General features: G+C 37.6%; 1 protein-coding gene across 4 annotated transcripts in view; it reads right to left on the bottom strand.

The window, feature by feature from the left end:
• Cbp53E (Calbindin 53E) overlaps window positions 1-25,297 on the bottom strand; it is a 716,107-nt gene that overhangs the window by 58,173 nt on the left and 632,637 nt on the right. For all 4 annotated transcript variants that reach the window (XM_081744047.1, XM_081744052.1, XM_081744043.1 and 1 more), the window contains 2 exons: window positions 15,157-15,240; window positions 9,493-9,548 (listed from right to left, as the gene is read on the bottom strand). In XM_081744047.1, the coding sequence (XP_081600173.1) occupies window positions 9,493-9,548; window positions 15,157-15,240 (140 nt within the window). The remainder of the gene's footprint in view (window positions 1-9,492; window positions 9,549-15,156; window positions 15,241-25,297) is intronic.

Below are 25,297 nucleotides of genomic sequence, written 5' to 3'. Positions count from 1 at the left end.
TTTATGGAAGGTAAAATTGTAGACTAGCTGAACTAATACTGAAACATTTAGAACAAAAACTATATTAAATTTCAATCACATTAAAAAAGGTTGATTTATTTTCAGATATTGACTGTTAGTAGTTACTAAAATATTAAACAAACGAAGAGAAGAATTCTCAAACCCTCAAGAAATTAAATGTAGTATCTTTTTTTAAATGTAATTTAGCTTAAATTATATAACTTTCTCGAAGAACTAAAGTTTCTTCCTTTCCTTCAAGTTCAGAAAACGTAATTAAACATCCGCTAGGGAAGTTTTTGTACAGATTTTTTTATTAAATAACTCGGAAGGCATTGTATTTTCTTTCTTTCTTCTTTTTTTTTTTAAATGTCTGCTGCATAAGCGTGAAGGAAGGAAGAAAGCAGATGCAATTAACGTCCAGCTTCTTAAAGTGTTTCTCTGCTACTAGTTTCTTAATCGTTTCACTACTTCACTTCTACTTCATTTTATATCAACCTAAAAACCCATTCCTTGCTTTTTTTCTGACAAAAAGTTTTAGCTTTAAACTTTGAGTGTTCATAATTTTCTTTACTGAAGTTAAAGTTAAAGTTATCGTTAAGAGGGAAAATATAAAAGGAGTACAACTTTCGATTTTTTGTGTCATAATAATTTACAAGTGATATAAAGATGATGATGACGATTATTATTATTATTATTATTATTATTATTATTATTATTATTATTATTATTATTATTATTATTATTATTATTATTATTATTATTATTATTATTATTATTAACTCTATGGCCTATGGAACCCGGAGGTTCAATGTCGCGTTCACAAAAGCTCTCCACTGATTTATATCCTTAGCCAACTGGAACCAGGTTCTACTTTGTTTTCCGATCTCTGCAAGATTCATCTTAATATTGTCCTCCCATCTGTGCCTAGGTCTTCCTAATGGTCGTTTTCCGATTGGTCTTCCAGTCAAGACTTTGAAAGCGTTTCTACTTTCTTCCATTCTAGTTACATAACCCACCCACCTAAGCCTCCTAGACTTGACGACTCTAACAATGTTGGATAAACCGTATAAATTATATAGTTCCTCGTTATGAAGTTTTCACCATTCCCCATTCCCGTTCCTCTTGGGTCCGAATATTATCATTATTATTATTATTATTATTATTATTATTATTATTATTATTATTATTATTATTATTATTAAAGATTTTTATAACAAATGTATTTGAAATCGTAAAAAGGATCAGATCGACGTGCACCAAGAATGGAAACGTGAAGTATGCAGGATATAAGAATGGGGGTTCCAGGTAAATAAGGTTGGAAAACACTGCCATACAGAAACACACATATAGCCCTAGACAAAATGATATTCTTTATAGGGAACTTTTATGTAGTATTTTTCATTAAATATAGAACTTTAGTTTCTATATTTCTTTTCTCTACACTTTATACATACACTCACATACACAAACGCAGAAACACCATGTAAATTTTTCGTTACAAATTACGAAATAATGTTTTAATATTTTTCTAATTATGAAAAGCTCTTATTGGAGAATAATAATTGGCTGTTAATTATTAATCCTATACACGCATTCAATTTTTTATAGCTTCATGTGAAGTCACTACTTAGTCTTGGATATTAATTTCGAACGGAAAATTTTTCGGGAACAGAAACATTTTCACTTCATATCACATTTACTAGCTTGCCACTGCGCCGGTTCTAACTATTCAGCTGACCTCACTAAGTTTCTTTTTTTAAGTCTCACCCGTTAAAATTGCCGATTTTCATACTAAGAAAACATTTTCGCTCCCTTTACTACTCCAATGTATTCAAAAAGCTGGATAGTCAAAGAGCGGTCCCGGGTTAGATTCCCGGTGGGGGCACTCGGTCGAAAAAGTGTAAAACGCTTTTTCAGGCCAGCCACACTGAATGAGGTTTTCCTCATTCATACCAGGCAAATGCCGGGGTGGTACCTAACTTTTAGGTCCCAGGCCGCTTCCTTGCTTCCCCAATCCTTTCTTCCTTCCCTTTCCCCGGATAGTGTGCTCAAGGGGACGTCATCCTCGAACGTGACGGGATAAATGGACTTAGATGCGGAAAGCCCAGAAATCTAAATCCTAGCTGGATAGTCAAACAATTTTTGCAATCACAAAAAGAATCGCGTTAGTCGCTGAAAAGTTATGTTGGAATGGTTAAAACAATACAATTTGCAATTTGTCCTGAGTCAGGTCCTTTGGAATCAAGTGGTGACCTAAACTGATATGACGCTGTCGAGTATCGCATTCCATCTTTAGATTGACCTTCCCGCTGGTCTAAGGCCTAGTACGCACGCTGTTAGTAGGAGAGCCTTGAAATTTGAATGCATTACGTTGGTTCGAATTCCACTTTAAACTGTAGTCCATGTGTCATTTAGCCTCGGTGCTGAAAAGGGACGCAAAAGCAGCAACCAACAACAACAACAAGCCATTCCTACGTCCTTTTCTATGTCAAAAGACTAAAATGTAAATTTTAAATTCAACACGTTTAAGGCGACGTCTTATCCCCTTTCTACAACTGTTCTTGGTAAGAATAAATCCTACACTCGCTCCTCTGGGGTTTCCACAACCACCGCCCGCTGGACAGGAGGTTCGCTGCGGTGCCACAACTCAAATGATATACTATGTAGTAACTACCGCATACTTCGGCTACGCTGTTCTAGGCTTGTCACACAGACTGGATTGACCGGTTTGTGTGTGTGTATTCTCTAACAAATTAATGGTGCAGGTAAAGAAAGTTAGCCTTTTTAAGGAGGTGACGGCGTTTGTCCTCTTGATTTCCTCGTGGATCCGCCTGTGGTTTATGATCATATTTCCATTTCTCTTTATCTTACAGTTTCCATTATTATTTTTTTTTTTAAAGAATAAGCTTCAGTAAGAGAAAGTACATTCATTAGGAAATATAGGTGTATTTTTAAAATTACGTATTATTGAAAGTAACTTATAATTTTCAATGGAGAATATTCGCGATTTTGTTCAACATTTAGTAGTGATTTAAACTTTGAGTTAATTGTTCTTTGGAAACTGTACCTCCACCTGTGACCACATGAAAGCAGCATTTGCAGGGCTTTGTGTAGTATTTAATTAGAAGACGAGACGCTGCCTAACAGCCAACATGAATAATCCAATTTTCTTCTCTGCTTTGAATGTTAATAACTAGGCGTACATGCAAGGGAGGAATTGAAATCGACCATTCACTCGTCGTCTTTCTGAGTATCTCGAAACAGCCTAGCTAATTGTTAACAAAAACCCTCTTTTTCTTCTTCTTCTTGACACAAACTCATTTCAAAAGAAGACTCTTTTATGATTTCCTAGAAGTCTTATTTGACCTAATTATTGATCAGCTAAGAATCTTTAATTCCTGTCGTAAGCAGAATAAATTAATTTGATATGTATGAAATGACATCAAAGATGCTCCTATGTAAATAATAAAAGATGTTTTAAATATTTCAGTAATAAAAATAATACATGGGTTAATGAAGTATATGATAAGTTTATACTTAATATATATTCCAGGAACATTTGAGGTGTAGCAGTCTGTAATTTAGGTTCAATGGTGGTGAAGGGGTCAACGTTGGAGGCAAGCTATTCTGAATGCAAAAACAATTAAAAATTGCCACAGAAAATTAATGACTACTGGAAGTGTCGTGGACATTAAGAGATCAGGTGGGCCCTCGACTTCGATATCAAAGGAAAAGGTGGCCACAGTGAGGGAGATGCTCGAGTGAAGCCCTTCAACACCAACAAGGCAGGTTGCAAGAGAGAGTTGCATTACACGCTATTCTGTGCGTACAATTTTCCATAACAGACCATGGAGGCCTTATTATGTCCAAAAGTTGTATCCAGATGATTGCAATAGGCATGTTGAATTTTGTGAAATGATGCTCGCATGAAGATCATCCACACATGTTGGAAAAAAATTGTGGAGTGATGTAGTTGTGTTTTGTATAGGGGGCTTCATTAATCTTCATAATAGCCATTATTGGGTAGAAGATGATCCCAAACAGACCGTTGAAAAAAAATGCAGGACAAATCGAAAGTGACAGTGTATTGTGGATTAACTTCTTCCCGCATTATTCGACCCTATCTGTTGAGAGACACTATGAACAAATTTTGAAGGGCCAACAATTTCTGAATGGGACGAGTCAGACGAACTGTTATTTATGCAAGATGGAGCTCCACCTCATTGCACCTTACCTGTAAGACAATGGCTTGATGACCCTTCGCAGGATGCTGTATAGGTCGCCGGGGTCCCACAGAATGGCCAGCGCGAATTACAGACCTCATTCCATGCGATTTCCTTTTTTGGTGGTGACCTAAGGAAGAAGTGTATCGCAGCAAACCACAAACTCTTGAAGAACTTAAGAATAAAATCCATTAGATCATAAGCGGTGTTGCTGCTGAGCTCTTGAGGAAGATCCAAGAAAACGTATCTGTTCGTTTGAGACAGTGTCTGGGAAATACTGGAGCGCACATTGAATTATAACTTTTGGAAAGATAACGGTATATAATAAACTACATGTTTGCGAAAATTGAGTTTATATCTACAATATTTTAAGAGCGAAAAAATATTAAAAGAACGAAGGAAAAAGGGACTTACTTCTTCCCGTCCACCGTATATATATGATAGCCTGAATTTAGTGACTACTCAACTTCGTAGTCAAGGAGGTTCAAGACAAAAAGATCCAGATTGACTACATCTTAGATTTAAATTTAAATTAGAGTAATTGAAATATTCATATAGTATTCCTTATCTTGTTGGGGAACTTCATCCTGAAAGTTAAAATAAGCTGAGATCTTTAGGTCAGATGACTTAAAAAGTTAAGATGTCAGGTCAGTTAAACGTTAGAAGTTAAAAGATCAGATGACTTAAGCTAAATCTTACAAAATATATAATTATTCTGACTCTGACTTCTTAACGGTGTTGCATATCTCACCCATGTTTGCTTTTTAGGGCAGGTGTTCTATATTAGAATTTTTTTTTTTGAAAGGAATTGGAAGTTTAATGGTTTGATTTTTACTGATTTCTTCTTTAGATCCATTTAAACATCCCTTACTGTATTAAAATTAAATTTTATTATACCTAGGTATATAATTTATATATTTAATATTCAATTTTAATTTAAGTGATATTAAATTTATGTATAATGCAAACTCATTTTGAGAAAACCAAAGACTTCTAGACTTGAATACGAAATCAGTTTAAAAAATAATATAAATCCCAGTTCACTTCAAAGAAAAGAGAAAAGTATCATATAAATCTTGGGCTTAAAAAACTGGCATAGATACTTAACCCTGTCGGAGATGTTGGACACCTACCAGGTGCCTCTCCAGGTGGGAAGTAGGGGAAAACCTCAAGATAAGGTGGATATCGGAAATCTTCGGGGTGGACCAAACCACAACTGCTCTATTTTACAGAACAGGTAAACCTAAGAGAGGTAGTTCAGAAAGTGTTCAAGAAAGAAAACGAAGAAAGTGTGAAAGAACATGAAAAAAAATTATTAAAGTTAAAAGAGAACAACAATGAAATCCCAAGCGCAGGGCTGTAACTTGTGGGGACAACTTCCCCCCATAGAAGCTCCCCGCCGTTCGAGGGGGGCGCATTTTGAAACGATTTTTTTTAGCCCGCATACGATACGAACATGAAATTATAAATCGAACATTGAACAGGTTCACTACATTACATAAACAAAACAACACACAAAATGTAAATAAAAGAAAATGAGTAGTGGGCCCATTTCACTAAAAAAATGTATACTATTAGGGGCCATAGAAATAATATGTATTAGTATGGCTTTGAGATTTGTCAATATTGTTCCCTTAATTAATATGTCATGTATGGAAAAGGCCCAGGGGTGTAACTAACGGTCCCGCAGACCTTGCCGTGCGGAAGGGCCCACAGGCTCCGGCTGGCCTATAAAGAGTAGGAGAAAGATGGAAAGAGGGGACCAAGAATTAGAGAAACAACTTTTTCTAGGGGGCCCAAATACGCGTATTAATGCTTGCTCCCCCCCCCCCGAAAAATATAAGTTACGGAGATGCTGAAGCGACGAAACTGTAGAAAAGATTATTAAAAAGCTCGAAAACAGCAGACTAACTGGGGGAGACGAAATAACTGAATTAACAAAGTGCTTACGTATAGAAAGGACTAAAGAAATAGATGATTTGATAAAAGAAATATGGGACCAAGAAGTAATATTCCAGAATGAGATACAGGAATACTGTACCCAATTCTCAAAATAGGAGATCTGACAGATTGCTCAAATGACAGAGGAATAATGTTAATAAATACAACACACACATTCTTCACATGCAAACTTATTAACAGCAGTGTTCGAAGTGGATAAAAGCAGAGGCGGTATGTTTTATTTCGATTTTGACTGGATATACCGTATATATAAATGTTGAAGTACAGTGAGGGTATGTTGCCTAAAAGATTGTATTTCCATTTACATAATGACTGAAATCCACTGGAGAGCTTCTGTTTAGTTACGGGGGAGGGGAGGGAAGACATGGACAGACTGTGATCCCCCTCCAGCAACTTTCTAAAAGATTAAAAGTATCCCCTAATGTTTTATTATAAAGAATTATACTCGAAAATGCTCAAAAACCGAGTTTTTATATTAACAATTTCCTGCAGGAAAGCTCCCGGACCCCTACTTGACTGAGGGGTATTCCAAATCCCCGAATGAATCGCCTCCACAGCAGACAACCCCTAAATCCGTCCATGCTCAAAACAGGACAAGAAACAATTCAATACGGCACATCAAAATATAAACTAGATGAACTTGTTTGAAGACACCTCATTTTCAAAACAATAGATAGGAAAAAGATTTTAAAAAAATGTCTGTATTATCAACTTAGAAATTATTTCTACATAAGAAATAAAATCTTTTTACGTGTAAACCTATTCTTCAATTACTCTGTACTCTTCCGTGACGGTATGTCTTGATCACTAAAAATCCAGAGACGGTATGCCTGCATCACTGAAAAACTAGGGGCGGTAGGGCATACTACTGCATACCGTCTCACTTCGACCAGAATAAGAAATATATGCAGAACAAATTATGGGAGGATATTCAAGTGTATTTCGGATAAATATAGGTACGACAGATGAGCTATTTACACTGAAGGAAATCGTAGAGAAATGGTACGAACATGGAACAAACATACTTATTCTATTTATTTACAAGCAAGCAAGCGTTTAGCAGTATATGCAGAAGCAAATTACTAAAGGCACTGGAATACTTCAAAGAGCCATTTTCATTTTCGACTGAACCTTCCCCCCCCCCCCCAGCCGTACAGAAAGTTGTCATCGACTAATCAACGTAGCTTTTCGTATTGAAGAAAAAGATACCTTAATCATCAAGCTGAGTCAACGATTTCGAAAATTATCGCATGTTGATCTTAACATTAGAGTATATGGACAGAAGTATTTTTTTTTTTTTTAAATAAGGGTAAGAGATAGAAAGGTAGTTCTTAGAAAGTTTCCAAGAGACAATATCAAATCACATCCAATGGTACTAGAGCGGGTTACCAGAAAGTTCCGGAACATTGCTTAAATCAGGATAAAATTTGCTGAACTTGTTTGAAAGTAGATGTATCTTATCTACAAAAACAAGAATTATAGGAATGATCCAAAAAAAATGGTGACGAATTATCTACAACTTTATTCATATTAGCACTGCAAATGGCAATACAGGAAATATAAAAAATAGGTACAATTATCTATAAGTTAAATCAAATGACATGATTTAAACCCTTTCTACCTACACAAATGATATTGCTATTTTAGTAAGAACGGAGCATGAATTAGGGAAGCTCTATAGTAAATTAGAACGAGTAATCAGGCCATTAAGTCTACAAGTAAATACTGGTAGAATAAAGTATATGATGATCACAACAGGTAAAAAGAAAAGGAAACAGGAAGGAATTCATTATTTAAAATAACATGTTGGAGAGCGTGAACATATGTAAATACCAGGGTATGCTAATGGATAGTGGCAATGGTATGACAACTACAATTAAATAAAGAATTAAAACAAAGTATAAAGCCTACCAAGCCAAATTACGAATATTCAAAACAAAAGCATCAGCAGACAATCAAAACTAAAGTTATAATAGAACTATAATAAGACAAATAGTGACACACGGTACTTAAGCATGGATGGACTCTTACAATAACTATGATATAAAGATACAGGCATTTGAAAGGAAAGGAATAATGACATATGCTTTTGGATCAGTTGGAGAAAATAATGAATGGAGAATAAGAACAAATAAAGGAATAGAAGATATTCTACAAGCAGCACCGTGACTTGGAATTTTTCCTGGGAGAGCAAACACTATTGGTCCCTTAGAAAATATGTAGTTGGACTTATAAAAAGAATGAAATATGAATTTTCTTCCTAGAACTTAAAACTTTATTAAACATTTTTTATTCTATATTACTCTGGGGACCTCAGTCGAAATACAAAGTGAAACTGGATCTAGTTGATTAATAGCATAATTCAACGGAAAGCTTTTGCGAATGCGGGTTTAGGGGTCTCAGTTGATGTTTTACGAGAATAGGAACCAGATTACATTTGTGCTTCACCTTAGGAAAATACATTTTTTTCAGATGATGGGGTAACAGCATCACCTCAAATTGTTTGCAATTCTTTTGGAAAAGGCATGGTGGGGTCACTCATACTTCATTAGTTAAATTGAGTGGACAACATTTGACACAACTTAAAGCCTTGAGATTCCTGGTGGGGGCACTCGGTCGAAAAAGTGTAAAAAGCTTTTTCACTCCAGCCATCCTGAATGAGGTTTTCTTGGGTTTTTTCTTTTATTTCTTTATTTTCCTTTTCTGTCCTTTCTTTCTATCTTTTTTCTTTTTGAATGTGGTGAACCTATTCCATGCTTAATTTATACATCCTTTATCATATCATATCTTGTAAGACAGAGGTGTGCCCCCTCGAGCGGCGGAGAGCTTAAATGGGGTACAATTGTTCCTTTTGCCCCCACAAGTTACGGCACACTGTCTACAAGGGGAAATATTGTAAAATATATAAAGGCACAACGGATACAATGACTTGGGCATGTAGAAAGAATGGAGAGGAGGATAAGCTGTATTGTAAGCTAAGTAGGTACTCAACACCAGTATGTCTTGCAACATACTGTTGTTATTATTATCTTCCTTGATGGCAAATGGCAAATATAGTATTAAGCAACTTTGTAAATAGTAGCTTGATTTTGTTTCGTAATAAAGAGACAGTACCCTTCGTTAACTTTTAAGTAAACTTGGCAACGAGGTGTGTGCGCGCTCGAAATACATTTTTATTGACAAATGAAAAGCTATAAAGAATAGTGCACTCGTGAATATTACCATCACCATATGCACATTATGTTGCACAATTTAAGTAAGAAGTTAGTAAATAAACCATAGTATCATTGTCAATATTTTTACTTACTTGGCCATTTCTGAAAGTTGTAACCTTCCATCCTTATTCGCATCGAAAACTTGAAGCTGAAATAATAAAGAGATAACGGACTATGAAGCATTTCTGAATTGCTTACGTGGAACGTAACATACACAGAACTACTCAAATATAGATGAGAAAGGCTAGAAATAAACATTGAAGACTTTTCAAACGTTATACACTTAGAATGATATTCGATATGGTTTATGGTACATCACAAGTTATCACAAGCGCTTACCTTGCTCTTTCATTTACAAATGTATAATGCTCGTTGTGACCACCTAATCGAAAGCCCAGTGTTGTGGTCATCTTTGTAAGAAAGGTAATATGCATCAGTAAAGGTTCTGAATCAAGATGATTAAGATATAGAGCATAGAGCAAGACAAGCTCCCATACATACATACATTACTTAAGAATTTCTGTAGATCTTTCCCAATGTATTAATTCATTAAATCTTCTTAAACTCGGACATTCGATGAATTTCCACCTGATCATAAGGAGTCAAGATACTACAAGGGGAAGTCAAAAAGTAAAGGGACTTTCAAATTGTCCTAAGTCGTTGACGTCGATGGCCTGCCCGATCTTTTCTCGTCACATGAAGAAGTTCGTTATTGTTTGAAATGCTCTATCCATTCGTAGATCTTCAGGTTTAACACCTTCCGGAAACAAAAAGCGAATCACTGCTCTTATTTCCTCCTGGATGCAGATCGACAATGGAGCTGCCATGTTTAACGATCTGCTATATTGCAACGACTAACGCGGGAATAAGAGTGACACGTTGCATAGAAGTGTTGCAGACTAGCGCTAATTCAGCGCTGGATACTAGCAGTGTTACCAAATCCTAGTGCAAGAAATTGCATAAGTCCCTTTACTTTTTGACTTCCCCTCTTGTTATTGTATGATGTGAGCCAGGAGTTTCATTCTTTATCGTCTTACATTTTTAAAATACTAAATTTTTGATATTTCTTTTACTTATCCTGTACAAAAAACAGTGAAACCTCTGAATAATGGATAATGATGGGACATGCTTATTTGTCCGTAAATGAGAGGTATATGTTACTGAGAGATTTACAAATTTAGATAACTCACAGTTCATGTGATAATTGAATACAGTATGCAGAAAATATACGTGCATTGATTATAAATAAATGGAAATAGAGGCCAATATCCTGAATTATTGGACTTCTCCGTAAAGAAGCAAACGTATGGCTAGGGTACATGTTTATAAGAACGTGTACTGCAAAATACACTGCATATTGTGGTAATTTTCTTCTCAAGCACATATCATTCTCCAATAAAAATGTCTAAATCCATACTGACTGCACTAAAAGGTAAAATAACTGATTACAGATTTTCTTAAATACCCATCAAAAAGCAATTTGTTATGGACAAATAAGAATAATTTCAAGTTCAGACTGCAGGAGTTCTATTTCTGTGCAGTGACTCAGCAGGTCATTGACTTATGACGAAGACATTTGATGCAAGTATGGATTTTCTGTTCACTTTATGGTATCGCAGACTTCTTTTCAACTTTTGCAGGAAGTAATTTCTGTGCTAAATACCTATGAGCTGAGAATAATACCTGTCAATTATGAAAAGGTTACTAAAATGTTAGGGGAAAAAGAAGATTGTCTGCGCTCATATCTCTATTCACAAGAGAGAGGTTTCTGTTTCCTAATAATGCATACATTTTTGCCGATACAAAAGAATCTATGAAGCTGTACATTAAGGAAGGTTTTACTGTATTAAATATTCCAAACACATTCAATAATGATAATGTATGTACCTCTTAAAAGTTTCATTAGCGATAGAAAAAGATGCTTTTTAAAATTAATGGTATGTACAGATGGTGATCAGAAAAATGGAAACACCTGAACGAATTTGCAACTTATCAGATTAATATGGTGTCGGGCCACCTTTCGCCTTCAGAACAGTCTTGATACGACGTGGGATTGAGGCATAGAGGTCGTGAATGGTAGCAAGTGGAATTTTACACCATTCCTCGTGCAGGGCATCGGCCAGTTCTGTGAGAGAGGATGGAGGTGGAAATCGTCGCCGGAGTCGTGTTTCCAAAACGGACCACAGATGTTAAATTATGTTGAGATTTGGGGATTGGGCGGGCCAGAGGAGGTGTTGAACTTCTTCCCGATGTTCCTCAAACCACGCTGCAACAACGCCAGCTTTGTGAATGGGTGCATTATCATCCTGGAAGATGGCGTCATTGTCCGGGTACAACATCCGGACCATAGGATGCAAGTGGTCTCCTAAAATTGCAACATAATCGTTGGCAGTGATTCGTCCGCTAGGTGTGACCACAGGACCCAATGAAAACCATGATATGGCGGCTCACAGCATCACCGAGCCGCCGCCATGTTTCACAGTTGGGCGGAGACACTGCAGATCATAAGCTTCTTTGGGCGTCCTCCACACTTAAACACGACCCGTGGTTGGGAATAAGGTGAAGGATGACTCATCCGACCATATCACACGTTTCCAGTCCTCAACGGTCCAAGTTGCATGGTCGCGGCACCTTTATGGTCCCTGATGAGCGGTTTGGACCGTGCAACACGACCCCGTAAGTTCATGTCATAATTTGCGGCGGACTGTGATTGTCGAAACAGGGTGTGGGAGGTGCTGATTGAGTTCCTCCGTCACTTGCTCCGCAGTGGCTTGACGGTTCTGAGTGACAATGCGCTTTAATACCCGGCGTGACCTGTCACTAATGATTTTCTTCCGCCCACTGTTCCGTTTCCCCGATGTGGTTTTCCCGTGTGTTGTGTAGGCCGTCATCGTCTTCGACACTGTCGCACGCGACACACCTAACACAGTAGCCACTGCCGTCACACTCACTCCACATAACCGCGCACCAACAATTTGCCCTCTTTGAAAATCTGAGAGGTCTCCCATTTTACACTACCTCCGTCTGCTGCAGCCACTGGACACTGCTGTTCCACTGCACCTGACGTAGTATGGAGACCGACCTAATACACCAACCACCAGCGGTCCGGCGCTGCGGGCGCCACGACACCGCTGCCAACCCATACATCTGACGTGTTGCCAACTACAGGTGTTTCCATTTTTCTGATCACCATCTGTATATAAATGAAATATTTAACAGAGTACAGAGGGAAAAACTTGGCTCAAACTTAAGTGTGATCTAGAAATACACTTTTATTTATAAATGAAAGGAGATAAGTATTAGCACACTCACGGTTACTCCTATCAGGATACCAATACAGCATGTTACGTAGTCTGGTGTGAGTGTGTTTCAAACAACAACAAACTCTGCTAAGACAGCAAAAGGGATCATGCAATTTCAGGTACAGGATATAGATACACCGTATTAGGCGTAAAGTGCTCTATCGCCACATTTAACTCGCCTCCCAGGACGATCTATGGCCTGTAGAACTATATTTATAGGATAGTACATTCAGTGACCCAACACGTATTTCTTCTATACTAAAGCGTAGTGCTCATGTATTCCATGCACCTTCATGTGCCCTTCAACTTTGTTTTCCGTAGGTGCGCCTACTGCGTGGCCAGGCGAAAGTCCTAATTGCCTACAGCTTAACCTAGTGATTGAGGCCGCCCTGCTCGCAAGTCCAACCCAATTTCGGGAGTCCCAACTAAACCTGGGAACCGGCTCTGCCTCTCTTGTTAAATGTTTTTTGCCTTCCGTGTAGAGGTACCACGAACACCCAGAGATACTCTTGTATCTCATCCTGGTAGTGTCGTATCTGCACCTTATCTAGATGGATTTCTTCCTTCCACTGGGCTCGGATCCTTCCTTCTTGGGATGAGTACCTTTCCTCAGTTTCTGGTTGGGTATCTTTCAGGCAGTAGACTGATCTTACCCCCGCTGATCGTTGAAACAACATAAGGCTTTTCCTAGTTACAGTAGAGGTACTCCGTACATTACCGTAACCAATGACTGATGTAGAGTGTCTGCTTACGCAGACATGATCATTTAGGAGTTCACATAGGCTTCACACACGGTAGGCTCGTCCAAGCAATATGGAATTTCCTCTCTTCACGTGTTGAGGTATCACATACACTTTGTAGCTCAGCTTCCTCCCGAACTCAATGGCGTGGCGACTGTATGACGGAATTTTGAATAAAACACAGCCCTCTTCCCAGTAGGTGCGTCCAAGTAGTATGGACTTCCTCTACTTGAGGTAGAGGTACTCTATTACGACAAGTTACATTACCAGACCCCTGACTGATGTACAGTGTCTGCCTTTAAAGACATTGAGAGTCGGCTTCCCCCGATAGGTCGTCGAAACCCTTCTCCTGGTAAAATCTGTAAAACCCAGGAACTGACATCCAAATTAAGAGACCTTTACTACTTCACAACCTTTTCGAAGTACCAACAGTGCATTAGGATACAAGCATCCAATCTTGGACCCGAGAAGACGGACTACTCGCTCTCTGAGAGCTCGTAATCTCTCCCGGTAGATGTAGGATTCGCCACCTTGGGCACATTAACTACCCCTCTTTTATGTGTCAGGGTAGCACTTAGTCTTACTTCTCGGACCCAAGGGCACGACCTAGTTGCAGATTTCGGAGGATAGTCTCACCTCCTCTGGTAGGGACGGCAGTTCATCCAGGTGTTCCACCTACTTCAATTAGCCTGTGACGAGTTTGCACTTACCCTCCGAGATCCGATGGCACGAGGACAGGCTGAAGCCATCATTCCCCGGTATTTTGTTGTCTTACAATACACTGACACTTACGGCGAAGTACCAGTAAGTGCTACAGAAGATAGTGAGACTAACGTGTTTTCACGCACTTACTGAGTTCCGATCTCAATCTCAATGGCCAGGACCAATTCACGACTCACTAGACACTACTATCAATCGGTTTCACGTTTTTTTGTGTTCATAAGCCAAATAACTGCGCGCGAACTTCGCACTTGGATGTAGCACTAATTAGGAGCTCCATTACAAAGTGTTGCACAGCAGAAACTGCGCGTCCCAGTGAAGTGCGTGCACCCTTGTTTGGAAGTGGGGGAAATAACAAATACAACAATGTTGCCAGAAGCCACACGAACAATTTTCCTGTGTCTCCAGCCCTTCAGAGACCTTGTTTTTGGAACTAACCTCATAATATAATTGAAGACTTCGGTGCAAGAAGGGGACAGCTCCAATTTAACAATATCTTCAATATTTTTCTTTAAAAGTGTTAAAAACATATATATTTTTATTTTAACCGAAACTGTTTGTAAAATTAATTTTATTTCATAGGGAATTCTTTTTACGAAAAATTTAGAGGCTAAAGTGAATACAAAAAGATTTTAAATAGTTTTCTTTCAACCTCGAAAATATTGTAAAATTGGAGCTGTCTTCTTCATGCACCGAGGTCTTCAATTGTATTAGAGTAATGATGGCCAACGCTTAATATAGTGAAGACCAGTACTAAATAAAAACCATAGTAGAGGACCAGGCAAATTAAAAATAACTAGATAAATAAATATTTAAAAAAAACATAAAACAATGTCAATAACATATATTCATGTTCTAGCCTTTGAATATTTGTTCTATTCCTCGTATCCTGTCCAATAATGAAAAAAAAGTCATTATGTTCTTCTTCAGAGCTCGGTTAGGAAAATATAGACGAAATAAAACACTAATATTTAATATGAACAAAAGTACTAACCATAGTGTCTGTGTATTCAATCAGTTTATCTTCTGATACATCATTGATCTTCTTGGCTTCTTTCAGAAGGTCACGTAAGAAATTCTGGAAAGAAAGAGACAATGTTTGAATTAATTTTCAAGTTTCTAATTTTTTTAGAGAACAATATGATGTAATAGTAATATTTTACTCTCTTCGAATGGAATGAGATCGAACGCTCACTATCAGAAAACTCCGGGTTCAAGAAATGGAACTGGTCTTCAAACGAGACTTTTGTTCCCCCAGTAACAAAATCAGTAACAAGATCAGAGAGATAGAGAAATAGAGATTTCATTCCCAAGTTCTCAACAGAGGGAGTAACGTCTCACAATTATACCTTTTAGGTTTCGGATTAGTTTTCAATCTAATTTTCTTCCGAAAAATCAATGACAAGGATCGTACGAGTTCAACTGAATTCATTTGACCTGGATCAAACTTGGAATGGTCGTATACTTTGACCTGCTATACAATCCTGTGAAATATTATAATGTGCATACCTTTGGTTTCTGAAGTTATACGTAGAATAAAAATCAAGTAAAGGAAAAGTGCAAGATTTATTAGACTCAGATCAGATCAGAAATCACCAATTTAGTTCTACAACCAGGATGAGAAAGACCCTAGCTGTTTAATGATTTTGATTTTGAAACATTACACTTATTAAGATTTTATGAGGACACTGTGGCTCAGTGTTAGAGCATTCGTCTATGACGTGCGAGTTCCTGGTTGGATCCCAGAAATGTGTTTGTGGTGGACAACATCGTTCCCATAGGTTTTCTCGAGGTTCTCTTGTTTTTCCCACATTATCATTTCCCCAATTCTTTCATACTTCACTTTAAATCTGTTTTAGCTTAGATGACATAAGTTTGTTTGAATTAAATTTATCATTATAAAATATATTTTATGGAAGTAATTTCATTGCAGTGCCTATTATGAGTACTACTGTTGGGTAAATAGGGGGAGGAAAGGAGGGTAACCAAAGAAGCCAATAGAGCGTTTTATGCATATTAATAATATACTGCAGCCATGGAGTGATGTGGTTCATGAGTTGTAACCAGTTTTTACTTGTTATTTTTAGATACTTATCAATTTATTCGAAACACCTGGAGTCGAAAACTCTTCAGATGTCTGGGTTGGCAGACGGCGAAAGCAGCGCGAGCTCTTGGTGATGATCTGTTAGGGCTAACTCAGTACTAAGAGAGGAGAAGTAGCACGGAACTGTGCACTGAGCTGAGTATCAATGATACTATGAAATTGGCAACCTCTCTGATTTATAAATAAGGCAAAAAGTTTACACTCAGTTATGTGGTATGAGCGTGACAAGAATGGCAATTGTTTTGGGTGTGTCGGGAGGAACATTACTCAAATTGATGACGGTCTACATAACTCATGACAAAACATCTGCAACGAGGAGCAGTGGTCGAAAAAAAAAAAACCGCTCAGTGACAGGTCCCGCCGAGCATTAAAAATGAACAGTCACTCAGAACCGGAACTCAGAACCGACTGCGGTGCAAGTGACAGTGGAACTGAAGCAGCACCTCCCACAACCTGTGTCGACAATCACTGTTCGCTGTGAGTTATATAAGACGGACATATGGGGTCGGGCTGCACGGCCAAAACCGTTGATAAGGACACAGGGAAAAGTTCGTTCTCCGGACAGCGGTATATTGTACAAATATACGGTATCCTTTTGCTTACTACAGAAATCAGTACGGAGCACACGTTATTCGTACTATGCTACATGGGCACTGCCCTTAGGTGTTACATCATGCCGTCGCAGGATGTCTGATATCTAACAGTTTTCTGTATATCACATGTATATACTTATGTTACCTTCGTCAGCTACATGTTATATACGTCCATTTGTATATGAGATCCTGACCGCCTATATTGTTTCATACGGAGAGTACGTATAGATGGAGCACTTATCCGGAAAGTATTGTAAAATATGCGTTTTCAGTTATACGTTTGCTGTATGTTAAGTCCAAAAACTACAGGAATTACTCATGTAACCTACCTTTTTAAGTACGCCACCTACATTTTTTTCGTCAGTGGAAATCTTTGAGTTTTACGTCCCACGGTTATGCCGGTTAGGCTAAAGGAGACGGTGATGATGAGTAATGAATGAAATGGTGGAATGAAGAAAGTGGGAGGAAACGGGAGAACCCCGAGAAAACCCACGCACACGGTGTTTGTCCACCACAAAGTTCACTTGGTGGGGACTGGGATCGAACCCGGGACCCCAAGCACCAGAGGTGAACGCTCTACCACTGAGCCACCGCGGCCCCTTTTTCGTCAGTGGGATCATAACGTTTTAGCAAGATAGTGCCGCAAACATGCAACATAGATCGCTGATGATTGGAAACGTGTGATATGATCGGATGAGTCGTTCAGGTTTTTTTCAAACCACGGGTCGTGTTAACGGGTGGCAAACGCTTAATGAAGAGTATGATCCTCAGTGTCTTCACGCAACCGTGAAACATGGCTGTTGCTCTGTGATGCTGTGGGCCTGGTTTTCAGCGCGTCCTGTGCTGACTCTTACAGTTGCGTCACTGCCTGTGATTATGTCAGCATTTTACGGAACCTTCTGAAGCCTGTGGTCCAGATGTTTTGGGGCAATGACACCATACTCTAGGATGATAATGTGCTCATTCACACAGTTGGTGCTGCTGTGGGGTGGTTTAAAGAGCATCGGGATAATGTTGAACACCTGCTCACCCAATACTCGAACCTGAACATAATTAAATATCCGTGGTCCGTTTTGGAGCACAAACCAGCACAGATTTCTGCATCCATACGCTCATGGAATTTAGTGATGCTGTAATAATCCGTACGCGTAATGCTGTAATAATCCATTTACTACCATTTACAATCTCTAAGACTCCATTGCACGTAGCATCACAGCTACTCTAAGGGTGAAAAGAGACCCAACGCCGTATCAAGCCTGTGGTAAGTTGTGTTTTTTCAAGTCTTTCCATTGAATTGAAAAGTATCTGTACAAAAATTTACGTTTTATGATTAACATTTTAACAAGTTCGATTTAAGGAAAGTGTTTTTTTATATTGCATGTGTGAGATATTCTTACGTTTTCTCTCAACTTATGAGGTTTTTCATCTTTGCCAATATTTATTCTTTTTGCAGATTTTAACTGTTAACCCACAATGTTGCTCTCTTCCGCTTCAATTGGAAGCAATTAAAAAGAAATAGTGTCATTAGTCACTGTCAGACTACGGTTATACAGGGACGATTTCTCTCTCTCTCTCTGTGTGTGTGTCTTGAACCTACTGAGACGATAGGTAGGAAGTAGAAATCATATATTTAATGCAGAAAATATAAACTAAAGATCTTGGTATTAGGCGAAAGTTAAAGCAAGTTTCATAAGGAAGGGTTTAAGCACAAGGAAGAGATTTTCTCAGCCTCAGAAAGCAGGATTACACTGAACGAAAAGAATAGAAAGAGAAAATTCTTTCTAAGGAAGTGAGACTTCCCTTTCTTACTACAAATATATATTTACAAGTATATAGAGTACACATATTTGATTCTTGTATAGCACGCCGTATCCACAATTTTACTTCGGAATATCTTATGAAATGAATCTTATGAATATGAAAGGGAGTACTATATTGAGACTTTGTCATATACTTCATTTGAACTGTATTAATGTACTATCCAATGAAAAATGTTTACTTATTTTATATTCGCCAGCAGAGATTTCACATGGAGTGAAGGAGATGATAGGAGTAGTTTGAAGAATGTCATGGAAACTTGGGAAGATCTGAGACAAAATTGAAACATTTAACCAATTTATGGCTAAAAGTCGTAAATTTGTAAAAAAAAAAAAAAAAGTATAAATTATTCAAGAAAAACATGTTTTAACCAATCCTGTGCCCAAAAGATGAGAGGGATATGGAGAAAGGCCAGAATCAGTGAGCAAGTTTAAAATAGTATTGTTTTTTTTTTATTTTTTTTATCAGGAGGATACTACAAAACTTCAGAGGGAACAAATCATGGAACTTGAGAAGATAAACACTCCTCTTTGGCAAAACTCCATCCTCTACGCAGTCAATTCGCACCTATGACTTCACCACTTGCAAGTGATCGTTGTACTTGAATATACACTCGAATAAGCAGGGTCTGCATATCCATTTTCATCAAAATATATTAAATCGGCGGTTCTTAAATTGTGCTCCAGGGACCTCTGGGGCCCTTGAGCATATAATAGTGGTTCCGCAAGTTAAATTAAATTTCATTTAGATTCACTATGAAAAATACAAGTATAAGAATTGTGTTGTGCAATGTAATTATAAGATTCTTTTACTATTAATGAAGCTGGATGTGGCCATCTTTGTAATCTAAGAACTAAATATGAGATTGTAACAAGTGTATTATGAACGAATTATGAAAACAAAATGCTGAAGGTGAGATATACCAATTGGTAAATCTCATTCAGCAAAATACAGAACGTTGTCCTTGAAACTGAAAGATGGCGCAAAATCTATTGCTTCCGTCAACACAAAATTACGCTTATTTCGTATATTTTATCATATTCAGCCATCTTTCAGTAATCCGGTTTGGTTTGAGTTAGTTTAACGTCCCATGGTTATGCCTGCTAGGTTAAAGAAGACGTGGACGTAGTGATTATAGTGGAATCCGAACCACTTTGGTCGTTCAACTGTACCTCCACCGGGAATCGAAGCCGGGACCACGCGAACCGAAGGCAAGCGTGATAACAACTAGGGTTATCTTTACAGAGTGGACTAAGACATTTTAAATAGAAAACATAGATTGAGCAGCGTTGGTTACGTAAATTGTTCTCCACTTCTTGAATAGCTATATATTTACGCTGAGTGAAGTATAAATTCAATAGCTCTGTATGTAAGATATATACTGGATATATGATTATGCAATTCCTTGCAATTTTATTGAAGTATTTGGATCTCCCATCAGAGTTCAAAGGACTTTAAAGTGAAAAATCACTGCAAGCCCCCAAAGCTCTGGAGGGAGGAGGCTTGCGAGGAGAAGAAGGTAAACTGGTTTTTCTGCTCCCATTGCCGTGATTTCCCTGTTATCGAACTCTGCAGCCACCACTGAGTGTTTTCAAGACATTGTTTTCACCTTTAAATCTGATTTTAACTCATCTTTCAGTTATAGAGGAAGAAACAGCCATTTGAGCGAGTAGTTAATTTCTGGAAGTTATGAAAAGTAATTTCCGTCGTTGCACCATTTTCCGTAATAATTTCCCTGAAAATCAATCTCAAATTTCATTAAACTGCCATCAGGACTTCCTCGTTCTTCAGTATTTTCCCGCCTTCAGAGCGAATAAAGAAATCAGGAGTCGGAAATGACGCAGACGAATCGCCCCGTGTCCTCGCGAGCCCTTATCTCGTTTCCGCCAATATGGCACCCAACACAAAAGATTAACAAAAAAAGCACAACGAAAAGAAACAGAATACAAAAGAGAGAAGAATAAGAAAAAAGAAATCATGGAACAGGAACATATGTTGTTGTTGTTGTTGTTTGTCACCCACTGATGGAGGTGTACGTACAAAAGTAACTTTGGACATCTTCCAGGAAAAGAAAAATAAAAAAATGTTAACTCATTTTAAAATCTCTTTCGTTTCACTTTATTATTCTGGCAAATTGAGATTTCGTTTCTTCTGACCTGAAAACATAGAAAAAAAAGAGACTAATTTTGATTAAGTGGTCATGCCGTTAACTCGTTTTCCTCTTTTTGTTTCATTCTTTCAGCCATTTCTTGGCAAACTTTCACTTTTAGTTCAAGGATACCACAACATTTATTTCTTCTGGATGATCACAACAAAATAAAAACTTTTTTTTTTCGTTTCACGATGATTTTGCTAATAGTTTTTAAGATGCATGAATATGTCATGTAATAAATGATACTCATTTATATAAAAGTAAATGAGAAACGCATGAGATTCTGGTTCTTATTTTGTCATTTAAGCTTTTTGTCTCGAATGATGGATTACTATGTAAGGTTTGTATGGATTAGAACATACAAAAAATTCGCAAGAAAGTAAATGTTTGACTTACATTTTTTTCTTCTAAAGGGGATAGAAGACAACAAATAAATTGTACAATATTATAAGCGTTTAACGAAAAAAAAAAATATCTAAAATATAATATATGCAGGAGTGCCCACAGAGGGGGGCTATGACGCAAACTGCGTCATTGAAATATTTGGGGGGGGGGTTAAAAATCTATATAAATATGTTTGAGGGGGTGTAAAAATTAATCGAAAAAAATATTTTTTTTCGTGGGAGAACACCTACGGATAGACAATTGGGGGGGGTGCGTCATGGACATAAGGGGGGGGCACCACTGATATATGAAATTGTGATCAAAAAGTACGGTGAATTATTTTATTAGAAACAAAGTAATAAGCTTACATGGAATTTGATTTAATCCCTTTCCAAGTACTGTTCTTTACAAGCAATGCACTTATTCCAGCATTAAATCCATGACTGGAAGCATTTCTGGAAGGCCTCTTTTGGAACGGCATTCAGCTGCTCTGTCCTGGTCCTCTCAATATCAGGAATGGTGTCAAAACGTTTTCCTTTAAGCACGGTTTTAACCTTTGGGAAGAGTCAGAAATCGTATGGTGCTAAATCGTGTGAATAAAGCGGATGTGGACAAACAAACACACTTTATTCGACCAAAAACTCGCGGATAAAAAGCAAGGTGTGGCACAGAGCGTTTTCATGGTGAAGAAGGAAGCCATTTGCCCATTTAATCTGTGGTTAAAATGCTTTTCACGGATCCATACAGGATGTTTAGTTCTTCGGAAAACTCTCGAATAGTTATTCGCCTGTTTGAACAAATCATTTGTGCAACTTTTTGAATGTTTTCATCTGTTTTTGACGTCAAAGGACGTCTCGATCGTTGCTCATTTTAAACTGACTCCTTGCCGCTTTTGAATCGCTCACACTTGTAAACAGTTTTCAGTGCCATTGCTTCACGCCAAACACTGATTTTGATATTTTGTGAGCTTCTTTGGCACTTTTGTTTGCAGTTTAGAACAAAACTTAATGTTGGCTCGCAACAGACACTCTTTGCACGTCCTTACTCTTCTGCCTCTGGAAGCCAACTAACATATCATAACTCGTTCAAACTCGACACTGACTGTACCAAAGGTTTAGGCTACCTGGCTTACTAGTTGGAATGGATACAACATCGATAGATGGCACTGTGCAAGTACATTCATGGTATTTTTTGATCTCACCGAAATGATGTATGTTATCAGACGTAGTTTTCAACACATTCGAGGAAAATGAGTTTTGTAAAACTAAAAATAAATTAATATTGTATGGTAATCACGCCACAATTACTGACCAAACTTTTACTGGAACATATCCTCAACAAGCTTTTTATTATGACAGAGTATGGTGACACAGTATAAATATGGTTAATAAGATATAGCCCAATTTTGATCAACTTTAAATTTTGTTTAATTACGTTATTTTACGGTACAAGAATAAGACATTTATCAGTCAAAAGGTAATAGTTTCCAGAAAATGGAGAAAAACAAATTTTTATGAGGTTAAAATTTGTCGCCCATTCCTAACCTGAAGCAGTTGATAGTTGTTGTCCTCGTGGAATATATTAGTTATGTACTGTATGCAGAGCCGGATTTAGGGGGTGCACCGGTGCACGTGCACCCCCCACCCTTCGTTGTAAATATAGCTGCACTATCTAAAATGAGAAACTAGTCGTGAAAATAGCAGACTTTCCGAAACTTTCTGTCATCACTAGCGTGCGCAGGACAGTGGGAATGTGGGTGCCAGATCTAAAGTACCACCATATGGAATGTCGTCCTCCCCCCTTTCCCCTAAGAAAAGATAGCGTCATTGCACCCGACGCTGCGTTGGCGACGCACGGTACACATGCAGATGGGAAATAATTTACACGTAATCTCTTCTCAGTTTGTAATAATTCTACATAAAAAAGTTTGTCTAATGGGGGTGCCAAGGCACCCATGGCACCCACGTTGCGCACGTCTATGTCTGTCATCATGTTTCCGTTTGGGGCTTAAAAGAAAGCACAGCTTTACAAAAGCAATAGTTTAAGTCGATTTTCTAAAGATTGAAGGAAAATGATTCACCAAGCAAAACAATGTAACATTTCTCAAGTAAGGAAGAAAACGGAAGCCAGGAGGCGAGAACAATTTTCCATGCATAATACTTGCTACCCTCTTTAAAATACTCCTCTTCCTCCGTCCGTTCTATGCATCAGCGTTGTCAGGAGTAAAGAATATTGTCACATGCCACTTTGAAGAGTTTCAGTTTGATTGGTTATTTTGGGAATTTTGGTGCATCCCCCCCTCAGACAATCTTGGATCCGGCCCTGACTGTATTTACCGTAAATTTATATGGAAAAATTCACTATTAAGTAGTAAATTGTATCTATTGGTTTTGATTTCTTCCTAACAGTAAGTTCTTCTTTTTTACCCTTCTTTCTTTCTCTAATCTAACACACTATTCGGTAAATGTATTAGGATAAAAACCGCGACGCAACACAACGACATGCTGGTTTAGATTAACTCCATGTAGTAGATGCATGGAGATATTGGTATGTTGGTGCACGGAGCAAGCTTTCTTGCTAACGGGACCTCTTATCTCTAGTTTATTTACCTATTTACTCCGCGTTCATAGGTCTATACTCGTATTATAAAAGTAACGGAGAGAACAACGAACAAAAACAATTTTCGCTTTATAACAAGAGCTATTTTAAATAAATGTTGCGTAGCGCCTTTTCATGCAATGGAACGTTTGCGACTCTCACTGTTACTATGGAAGGAATGATGACATTTAGTATCAAACACGAAAGTAGCTACGCATTTGTAACAAAATGCTAGATTCCCATTAATACCTTTCATAACAGTGACTGGTGAAGACGAAACTAAATAAACGCTATGGGCCACCGCACAATTTTGTTTCGTTCTCACTCCTTAATTTGAATCATTTTATGCCTTAGTTATTACAGGAACGTCTATTGGCGAAATATAAACATCATCATAATAGGCGATTTCAGAAAACCGCATCGAAGAAAACATCTCCAAGATTAACCTGCCTCTTGTGGATCTTTTTCGTGAGAAATTATTCATACTATATTGGAAAGTTGTTATAGAAATGTTTATTTATGAAATATCCATACATGAAACAAGTCAGAAAATCACCTAGGAAATACTCACCACAAGAAGTAAACTATCCCTTGTAAATTTTACATTTAAAAATATTGGATCATATTTAAGTTTCTTAATGCAACATTTGTTTATGGAAAATGTACAATATTGCCTGAGTGTTTTTTGATAAAAATCGGCCAAAGAAAAACTCTTTGTGGATATTATCCTTTGAGGAATTTTAATAAAAAATTATTTACCACATATTATAGGTTTCTTAATAGATCATTTGTTTGTGAAATATTAGTATAATTGCCTAACTCGTTTTTAAGAAAATCGTCCTTGAAAAACTTGCGCCAACAGTAAACCACTCCTTGTGGATTTTTTCAGGACAAATTAGTTAAGGCACATTGTCTGTTTAGTCATGTAATATTTATTTATGAAGTATGAATAATATTACCTGTACTTTCAGAGAATCGTCCCAGAAAAATTTACCAACTTATATCACACTATAGGGTTGATAATGAAATATTGAAATATGAAATATAAACAAAATCTTTAGAGCGGTTTTCGAGAAAATTGTGATTATTGATTTCCTTCCTTTAGTAAACTACCCTTAATTTTAAGGGCAGGAAGAACATTCGACCCCTTTCTGGAGAATCTTATAAAAATCTTAAGTATAAAATTTGGCGCGGATGCGTTTAACGGTACAGCCTCTCTACACTGAGGAAAAAAACATATGTGGCATACGTAAAACGTAGGTTACATGTGTAAATCCTGTAGTTTTTGGACTTAACGTACAGCAATCGTATAACTGAAAAATTATATTTTATACGTACTTTCCGGACAAGTGTTCCGAATAAACGTACTTTCGTACGAAGAACTTTATATAAGCAGTCAGGATCTCACATGAGAAGTCTGCACGGGCCGGAACTTTTAGCCCGGGTTCGGCCCGGCCCGGCCCCTGAATTTATAATATAAGGCCCG

This window comes from Thermobia domestica, chromosome 2 (genome assembly GCF_964235325.1).
Source record: "Thermobia domestica chromosome 2, izTheDome1.hap1.1, whole genome shotgun sequence".
Taxonomy (NCBI): Eukaryota; Metazoa; Arthropoda; class Insecta; order Zygentoma; family Lepismatidae; genus Thermobia; species Thermobia domestica.
The sequence above is the reverse complement of the archived record's forward strand: the minus strand, read 5'-3'. Positions and strand labels throughout refer to the sequence as shown.